The sequence below is a fragment of the Diadema antillarum genome, unplaced genomic scaffold (assembly GCF_040938485.1).
Source record: "Diadema antillarum isolate AM-2024a unplaced genomic scaffold, OU_Dant_1.0 seq00000732_RagTag, whole genome shotgun sequence".
Taxonomy (NCBI): Eukaryota; Metazoa; Echinodermata; class Echinoidea; order Diadematoida; family Diadematidae; genus Diadema; species Diadema antillarum.
In genome coordinates this window covers 761767-772500 of record NW_027271633.1, presented here as the reverse complement: position 1 = coordinate 772500, position 10734 = coordinate 761767, and the positions used below count along the sequence as shown (strand labels likewise).

General features: G+C 37.0%; 1 protein-coding gene across 1 annotated transcript in view; it reads left to right on the top strand.

Moving 5' to 3' along the window:
- The window catches only part of LOC139738265 (uncharacterized), a 146686-nt gene extending 138983 nt beyond the window's left edge, over positions 1-7703 (top strand). The window contains exons 2-3 of the mRNA XM_071648914.1: positions 2799-2923; positions 4691-7703. Coding sequence (XP_071505015.1) covers positions 2824-2923; positions 4691-5181 — 591 coding nt within the window. The 5' untranslated portion in view covers positions 2799-2823 and the 3' untranslated portion in view covers positions 5182-7703. The remainder of the gene's footprint in view (positions 1-2798; positions 2924-4690) is intronic.
- The last annotated feature ends 3031 nt before the right edge of the window (positions 7704-10734 follow it).

Sequence of the window (10734 nt, the reverse complement as noted above, 5' to 3'; positions counted from 1 at the left end):
AAGAGAATTTCACAAAACTTTACTTTTTGAATAAAGTGCATAGTTCTTCGACTTGCTACTGACGTATGTGAAGGGTACTATTATTTCCCCTGCCTTCTGAAAGAGAGAAGTCGGGTGTTCTTTTGTAATGGGAGAAAAATGGAAATATGTTGAATTTTCTTTATTCTTTTTTTATATCGTTGTACTCATGAGACATCACAAGCTATAGTAGTCTTTTCATCCAGCCGTGACTGAGCAGAAACTTAAAAAATTCATAACTTTTTAACGGATTGTCCGATTTTGCTCAAACTCTCACTGATGTGTTCTACTAATATTGCTGCATTCACTCAATCCACATGTCTATGAAGGTGAACTTGTCCTTTAAAATGATATTTTGTCCTGGACGTATCCATATTTCAGCTCCACTATACTTTGGCTCTATTACCTCGAACCTGAAAAGGACGTACTATGACATCACGGATTTGCCGATGTTAGCAGATCTGACGTCATGACGCCGAAAGAAAGGGTCCAAGACAGTGATTGGTCCGTCGAGCACCGGTCCTGATAATGCATGTCGGCTTGGGGAAACATAAAAAAAGCATGCTCTACAGACGGTTTTATATCTATCACATTGAGTTTCATCGCACGAATCAAGTGAGCGCTGCACTCCGCTTCTCAACGACACAATCTACATACTTCTTGCAGACAAAATGATACTTCTGTTCCTGTACTTTTTGATCGTCCCAAATGGTATATTCAATCTATCGCAGAGTAATTGCGGGATTTAAAAAAAGAAGAAAAAGAAAAGAAATGACCTTTTTGGATATCTCCGTGCCGTGAATAAAGGTGATGGCGTTTGCTGAATTACTAAAACTTAGCAGACTGGTTCTCCATGCTGGCATGTGACAGCTGTGACAGCTGGTAAACAGGTCAGTAAAAACCGTCTAGGGTTGTCAGGTGGCTACCCGACCCAATGATAATGACTTCTCAACCCTACGTACTGGTAACGTTAAGAAGCAACTTCATCTCCTTTTGGTGTTCCAAAATACAGTCTACTCACCGCTTAATAGGGAGGATCCGGGAGACAATTTTTCTGTCGTTAAATACCAGCCCCCACTTAAGCGGTGCCCCCGCTTAAGCGGTGCTCCCGCTTAAGCGGGGGCTGGTATTGGCCCATGCAAACCACACAACATGAAAGTCCAGTATGTTGGAATTACACTAAACCATGCACAGTTATTAAACCCACTGATACCCACAGCAACAAGCACACGCGCGCTACCACACGCAGACCCCAAACGGCGATAAAAAAGACACAAAAGTCTCATAATTTTGGCAAAATGGGCATCACCGGAACAAACCTTAATTTCCATTCATTTACGTAAGCGGGGATCCCGCTAAAGCGGGAGGGTGAGGCTGAGCACTGTACCAACATTTTGTGGTCAAATCGTAGAAAGCGCGTTGTCTGATTTCACATGATTTCGGAAGAATGTTGGCGTCTATACGTGGACGTATGGAGAAAATCACTTTGTCAAAACGGAGTTGTTTTGCTGTGTCGCAACTTATTTACAAAAACTATGTTCTCCTTCCTTTGAAAGGCGTTTTTTTTTAAATAAGTCTGCCTGTATCACTTTGTAAATCATTAATACCTCATTCGTGTAACCCTCTTCATGAGCTTCTCATTAACTTTCCAAACATTTTCTTCACCTTTTTCTTCTTCTTTTTTTTTATTTCGAATCATCTTTTTTTTTCTTTTCTGTCGTTTTCAATTTTTGTTCCATCGCTTTCAGCTTTGATTAATTATGAGCACACACGCACAACCACACAAAACGTGTATACTTACACATGCTTTTTAAAGATAATATTCTTCATTTGAACTTCATCCAATATCAGCATTATTTTCAAAACGAAACAAGTATCGACAAAATAAGCAATTGAAATCTTCTCATTTGTGCTGCTGAATCACACTTAATCTAACATGCAATAAAATATGCTATACATATCATGCCGTGTACACAAAAATGGGGAAAAAAACTGCATACATTTCATAATACAAAAGAAATATATGTATCTTGATCAACTTAATCAGACTCATCAATATCTGCTTCACTAGACAAGAACACAAACACATACACATACGCACGCACGCCCATGCACACAAACATACATCGATAAAGGAAAATTTAAGTATGAAAAGGTGACCATAACTTTCTGACGTTGGGAACCGCCGATCTTTAATGGCATACACCAGTTGTCATGCAACCACACTATGGATAAATTACAGATCCCCTGCAACAGTTATCTCAACATCGAATATGTTACACCGTGCCTTATTGCACTCTATCGGCAAGCAAAGGCGATCCGGCACCGTTCGTTTCCATTGTTAGCAGTTTCTGCAATCCCGTAATGGTTCCAGGTTTGACGAAGATTACAAATAGTATACATTATGCATCAACACGCACGAACACATAAGCGAACACATGAAAACACAGGATGTTATTTCCTAGTGGAAAATGTCACGTCAGGATTATGTTTGCCTGTTGCACGTTTCGTTTTGATCACATCAAATTGATTAGTTCTTTTCTGACTTCAGTTATCTTGCCTTGTTACAACTACTCTCGCAAAAGAATAAAACAAGCAAACAAAACGAAAACGATTCTACCAACACTTTTGGGCTCCATTTATGCACAAGAAATGATTAAAACGTCAGACCTGTAGCAATAAATGATTTGAGTGATGGTTGTCCAGTTGCCGAGGTCTGAATGTAATGAGACAAGACTCACCGCGTGGTGTCGCTCTTTCTATTCTCTCTTCGCACGCAGAAACCATCCCGCAAGAAAGAGCGCGATGGAAGTCCGGGCGAGTGTAACCGCCGTCACGCTATTCGTCGCTCTGCTGGCTGCCATGGCAACCGGTGACGAAATCAGGTCGCCGAGACTATACGAAGGTAAGGCTGTGGTGAAGTAGTGGTGATGGTGATGATGGTTGGAAGCAAAATTCAGCGCTAATAAAAGATAGTCTGATTTTCTTCTGTGTTGACGTGATCTCGAAGACAAATAAAATCAATTTGCCTGTTTTTCTACGATACTAATAATTTTACAATCTACTAAAACGCAGACAATCTGAGACATTAACGGCTTCACTTAGCTCTCATAATTATCATTGCCAGGATATTAACCCCTTTCCCCTTGATGTATACACTATTAGCAAGCGTCCGGGGTAAAAGCCAGTGTTTGTGAAAGAAAAAAAAAAAACACTTCGGTGCTCCAAGAGACTTAATTTTTTTTTTTGATTCAGCAAGCTGTCATGTACAATATCTACCTCCCAGATATCCATCTTTTAAAAAAGAAACTCTACCTCTCCTCCAATTGATCAAAATTGATATTATTATCAATTCATCTGTCGGTCCAATAATATAAACCCATACCTAAAAGTTCATGGCACACATCGGAATAAAACATCTTCATTCACATGACGGAAACTGCCAAGTAACTGTCCTTTAATAACAATTCACGAGCTGATGTAAATAATTTGAAATGCTTTGTGTTGTATTACAATCAGGATGCCTTTATGACTGTGTAAATTTTTTGATGGAAATAGAAATGAATTTAAAGAAATGAAAAAAAAAAGTACAGATTGGGATTGTTGGATGATCTTTGCACATTTTTTTCCCGTTTCACTTTTGATTTCCTTTTCACCTATCTTCTCTGACTTCACATAATAATTCTATTCTACATTATGCCAAAAGTCTCATTACATCGAGAGAAAAAACAGCAAGTCTGTCAAACCTCCTTCGCTTTTTTTGAGGTGATTTACCCGTTTATATACTTTTCTTTTTGTTCAATTTCTTGACCTGAGGACATGTTCCCTTCCTCTAAATTAACCTAGATTTAAGATCCCCCAATAATGCCACGAAAGAACGAATGGTCTTTCTTGTGCATTTTCCATTAAACCAGTTTCGCGGATTATTTGTCCCGATCAATGTTTGCTTCTCGAAACCGCTTAAACGGCTGACAAGGGATGCATGCCAAATCAGGACAATTTCTTTCACTTATCTTTAAGATCTCAGTGGACTCTGCAATTGCTTCATTTCCTCTGGGGCACTTGATAACTTTGGGAGAATTGAAAGTAAATCAGAGAAACACAATGAAAGAAGGCATATTTATTGAAAGGAAGACACTGAGAAACGGAGGATAGCAAAAATAGAAAGCACCGCGTGGGAGAGGGCCCACATGCCTAGATGGGAGAGAAGGAAGAGAAGAAGGGGGATCTAGGCATTTTGCCTTTTTTTTTCGTTTTATTTAATTTGGTCTTTAACAAAGGGGGGAAAGTTCCATTAAAATGACACACTTAAAAATCATCTATTAGAACATTAATTGTGTTTTTGTTTCACCGCCTCACCGCCCCCTAAAAAAACCCAACAATAACAGCAACAGCAACAAACGACGCAAGTTTGATGATGCTATAAAGTGGTAACACCGAGTTCAGAAGGAAACGATTAATGATATATTAAAGAGTTGTGTGAAAGTTAGTTCGATATGACAAACAAGCGTATTGGATATGAACTGTCGAAATGACTCTTTTTTCTTCCTTTTTTTTCTTTCCTTTTCTTTGTTTCTCGGACTCACGACCTTGGCGGAAGTGAGGGGGGCAGTGTCGATATCAAAAGAATAATTATACAGATAAACTCATGCTTCGTCTCATTTTGCGACAGATTCGGAGAACGCCTCCGACTTCGGCGTTGATCAGTTTGACGGCCTGGACACCGGGCTTGACGCACTCGACAACAACGCAGACGTTTTCAGGGATATAATACAGCGGCTGATGAAAGACGCCGACGCCCAGGCAGCTGGCAGAGCGTCTTCACACCGGATACTCGCCGCTATCAGCGGCAATGGACTTTTGTCGGCCCAACCATCAGCGAGCCGCCAGTACGACGCGTATCTCGCTGACCAACTCCGTGAGGAGCCGACAACGCTAGATTTCAAGAGAGGGCGCTGTAGAAATCGAAATTGCCGGAATTTGGAAGGGAAAAACCCGAACGCGAATTTCCGCCCCCTACCGTTCGGCAAACGCTCGAGATTCTCCCCTGCAAAAGTGGCGGCCAGAGCTAGCGAGTTCTCCAACAAGAGAGGGCGTGTGAAGAGCAAAATACTCACACGGTTTCCCGCCCGAAATGACTTCTTACCATTCGGCAGACGATAAAGTATTGAGTTATTTTAAAATCCCCCATGGACGTTAAAGGAAAATAGAAATAATCAAGCTACGCCTAGAATTTCTTCTGCATACGTTCCAAAAAACAAATGCCTTAATGACTACTTCATTTCGTAGTATTTCTATACAAATTTCACAATTAGTTGTTAAGTTGCAGACATGCGTTCTTTTCCTTCAGTCTGAATCCAGCCCGCCAAATGCACCGATTTTACCAAAATATAATTTCCTTTTACTACTAGCTTAGAAACAGCCGCTGTCCTGACGAATATGAATCGGCACAATCACATTCGAAAATCTGTTTTCCGCTATCCCGTCCTTCTTTTTATTTTATTAGTTTCTGTATTGATTTTTATGAATTATATAGAGTGGCATACAACCAAAAGTAAGATTGGCCAAAATTCGTTGTTCAATGAGTTATACAATTTTAGGAACTACCACAAATAATGTTTGCTGGAATGTCCGACGAAATTGATGAGAATTTTGTTAGAAAACAATGCAAGCATTTCGTAATGAACTTTTCACAATACCTAACAGATGTTGTGGTTCTTTCAACGAGAAACGCAGCATTGAAATGAAATATCAGATTTCATGATGGTTTTTACTAGCCCTAGTAATTGCTGATAACACCGCTATTACTTTTACAAACATTTAAAGTGTTAGTACTCGTATGCAGAGATTGTGAAATGATACATGAAAATAAGAAACTATAAAATGAAATCAGCAAGACTTCATTAAAGACTGTAGCGAATTCTTTGGAAAGTACAAGACTTTGTAAATCATCATCAATGTGGTTGCATTGTACTATGTTTATGTTAAAAAGGGGACTGTTTTCAAATTTATCAAATTTGGTAATGAATCTCAAATACACCCGTTTGCAAATTGTAATGTTACAAAATTGCTGTTCAATTCAATTGTATAACGTCGTTAAGTGTTTTACAGTGAGCTATCCTTCCAGCAACAACAGTACGGATAGCACACAAAAGAATTGCAAGGGTAATCAAAGAAGGGGCTTAGAGGGATGGTGTAGTATTGGTGGAGACGAGGATTGGGCTTGTAACCTTTTGTAAGATACCAATGAAACCACTTATTCTAAGAAGAATTCAAAGTTTATTTGATGAAAATTGGTTTTGGAGTGGCTGAGACATCTAAAAACAAAGAAAAACAAAGTAATCGTAACAAAAGGCGGGTCCCACCTTTTATTAGGATCTCTCTTTTTAGATATCTCGGCCATTTCAAATCCAATTTTCATCAAAGAAACGTCGACCTCCTCTTGGAATAACATCCTCTTTCACATTTCATAAGAAGTTTCTCATTATCTCACCACAAAATGTTAGAAACCTGAAGTTACGCGTCGACCAAAACTATACACTTCCTTTAAGCTTCACAATACGTAACTTGTTTTGATCAAACCAAGATGACTTCAGTCTTCGCAAAGAGTGCTTAGGGCAACTTGAAATGACAGAAGCAAATACAAACGAAAACATGCAGTGTGTCCTTTCAAAATTAAAAAAAGAAATGCATTATCATAATTATATTCTGATCAGAAACAATCTACTGCAGTTTCGAGGTTTACTCTTACCAGACATTGCATGCTTGGACATTTTAACCTGAGCAACATGTTGTGATCAATTGAAATTCTCTTGAACCTATGATCCCCTAGCTGCGATCTGCCTATCAGAAATAAACTGCACGTGTATGCCATCGCTAAAATCGAGAAAAAACAAAACACAATATTGCAGATCTTGCTTGGTCTCCTTTGTTGACGATTACTTTTCATTGATTAAAAAGGAAGTGAAGGTAAAGGGCTTTCAAACGTAGATACTCTTGCCCAAAACGGTGACCTTTATTTTCCAAAATTACGAAAGGCTTAGGAAGCTACGTGAATTTCATTTACAGAGTAGTTACCTGCATTTTGCAAAAGACCTGAGCAAGTGTAGAGAAAAACAAGTAGATGCTTTTAAGAGCGTAGTCCAGGTACCTTGATAGTTTAGTCGTGGCCGAAAAAAAAAAAAAAACTTGCATGATTATTTCCGAAGTCTACATACAATTAGATTGATGAAGGAATGATGGTATTTTTGTAGCAATGTTTTCGCTCCAGTTTTTAGACTAAGATGTACATTTGAAGAAATCTAGTCTTTAACATGAATGTGCGTGGTGCAGATATTTCAAGATATTTCATCATGTTGAAATACAATTCTGATTTTTCGAAATAATACATTTTTGTTTCTGAATCCGTCATTTCAAAATGACGTCATGCATTGGACTTTGATCTCCTTACCCAACTCTTACTGGTTTAATTATAGCATAGTCATTCAGGGAAGTGAACTCTTTCCATTTCAGTAAGTCAAATGTGCACGAATCTCACACACATACCTAGATATAGGAAATCAAGGTGGCGCACAGGAGGTTAACAGATCTCAAATGGTTAGAAGTGGAAGGCGTTGTCCGTATACAGGGATTTAACTTTCTTCTTCTTCTCCTTCTTTTGATTAAAGACACACCAACGCCAAAAAGTGATTTTCACTTAAAAAAAAAAAAAAAATTATTCATTTTGGCATGTGTGCAGGTGATCCGATGGCTTTCAGCATCATTTTTGTTTTAAATATGACGATGTTAATTGTTCTCGTACAAACTTTCTGAATCAATGAAGAATCAAATGAACGGAGGCATCTTCAAACTGTTGTGCTCTCTCTCTCTCGGTAAAGTCTACACTAACTACAAACTTGTCAATAAACATCTCAAGTTGACATCAAAGACTGGAATTATGTGGTTATATAACTAAAATGTGAAAGACCTGAATGTTTGCAAAGGAGAGAAATTACAATAAAATCAATTTAATTTTTAGATCTCTCCACCATGCGTTCATGTTGCAATTCCAAAGCAACTTTGGAAAATCTAACAAAGTTTATACAAAACCAGCTAATGAGAATATCGATTACGATATATCTAGATACTTTGATGTTGTGATGTTTTGGTGATCAATCCTGCCAAACAGGGTGTGTATTTTTAATGAATCAAAAGAAAAACAAAGAGTTGAAACAAAATAAGCATTTCACAAATTCTTTACTTCATAGAGTTGTATGAAATAAAGATTGACAGGGGATATGATGTTGACCGTGCAAATAATGTTATTAAGTGTTGCTAACATACGGCGACGAATTCGTGTGTAAATTATTACTGCATTTTTTTTTCTTTCTAATTTTTTGACTATCTGAATAATCAGTAAGCGTCCAGGAATTATAATTATCTGATGAATATTAAATATGGATAAAAAGCAAAATACGTTCAAATGAAGATATTATGTTTTGCAGATTCTCTTTTACTTTGCGGTCTACTGAAGTCACTTGATTTGTGTGGTTGTATGTATGTATGCTTGTTTCTTTGTTTTACACGTATTATATATATATATATATACTATTATGTATATATATATATATATGTATATAATATATATATATATATATATATATACTATTATATATATATATATATATATATATATATATATATATATATATAAAATATATATATGACCCTGCCTCACAAAACAAACAAAAAGTCGCCAGACATGAGTTTTTAGTTAAGACCATATCTTGAGAGAGCAGACTTTCAGCTTTAAAATGATGTATAACTTAAATCAAATGGACCCTCCTAACCTATCTAAATATTGCAAAGAAAGCACAAACTCACGAAAAGTGTGAACTGAGAAAAGAGGCTCTGAAGTACAGTATCTATTCAAGAGCTTAATCTTTACCTAACCGCGCTGGCTGTGTAATGAATGGGACAAAAACAGGAAGTAATCCACCGGAGTAACAACAATGAAAGGATTATGAGATTAAAATGAAATTAGGCATACCTCATTAACACATTCTGTCCATAATCAACGCCAACTTTTAAAGCAGTACCATCATCCTTTCAAAAGTTATTAGAGTTGAAAGTTTAGAATGTGTACAAGTTTTTTTTTTCAGAAATGAAAAGGGGACTCTAAAGACACACCGAGTCACAGTATTCTAACAAAAATGTTCGAGATAAACTGCTAAAAAACACACTTTCCTGCCTGTTTTATGATCCCAAATTTAAGCAAAATGTAAAAGAAAGACTTGCTCTTTCAGAAAATATGAAAATGTGAAGGCTAGGTTGACCCATTTCACTTAATATTTTCTGTCCTCACGCCAAATCAGTATGTGCGACTTTTTGTTCGTTTTGTGATGCACGGTCACACACACACACACACACATACACACACACACACACACACACACACATATATATATATATATATATATATATATATATATATATATTTCTGGCTTTTTTATGTGATCCATATCAATTCATGCTCATGAGCGCAAAGGAAGGCACACTGAAATGATAATCCTTTTGCTATCTTTCGTTCTGTTTATGGACAGATGCTTACAAGATATATGAATAGAATTATTTACTCTCTAGAGTTAAAATGCAAAGTCAGATATATCCGTGTTTATCAGTTTAAGTCTAATTCAAAGCTGCATAAAACTAAATAATTGAAATATGTGTGATTATTACAACGATATCTTCAAACATATTTCTTGTATGTAACGAGTGCAATGTCACTGAAAAAAAAAGATTGTTTATTTTCCTTTAATACGAATTCGATGATAAACTGCTTTCAAAAAGTGAGAATGACGCTTATCTGTTTCTGTGCATGCAAACACTTTACATATGTGACCGTGCATCACAAAACAAACAAAAAGTCGTACCCATTGATTTCATGTGAGGACTCAAAAAAGCTGAAACGGTTTCAAGTCAATTTTTAGTTTTCCATATTTTCTGAAAGAGCAATATATCCTTCTTCTACACTATTCGTAAGTTTGGGACATCAAAATGGTTTGAAAAGTAGGTTTTCCGCAGTTTCTCTACAACCTGTTCTTAGAAGCGTAGTGTGATCAGATATGTCTCAGAGGCCCCTTGTTATTTTGTTTTTTTGGAAAATCTTGTGCACACTCTTTAATTTCAACTCAAATAACTTTTGAAAGGATAATGTCACTGCTTTGAAGGTTGGCATTTACAATGGACAACATGCATTGTGTTGATAGAACATGCTCAATTTCAGCTTAATCTGACAATTCCTTCATTGTTGTTGCTTCGGTGGTTAACATCCTGTTTTTGTCCAATTCATCACACAGCTAGCACGGCTTGGTAAATATTAAGCGCTTGAATAAACCTTGTACTTCAGAGCCCCTTTTCTCAGTTCACAGTTTTCCAGAGTATGTGCTTTCTTTTCGATATTTAGATAGGTTAAGAGAGTCCATGTGAATTGAGTTATATATCATATTAAAGCTTAGAGTCTGCTATTTCATAATCAGCCCTTAGCTAAAAATCCATGTCTGGCGACTTTTTGTTGGTTTTGTGGTGGAGGGTCACATATAAACACATAAATGTGCATAAATATAACTGTGTTTGTGTGTTTGAGTGTGTGTGTGTGTGTGGCTGTGTGAGTCTTTAGTCCTATGCATAAATATGTCTTGTGACACACATTGTATACAAGAGGTCACTTTAAACCGC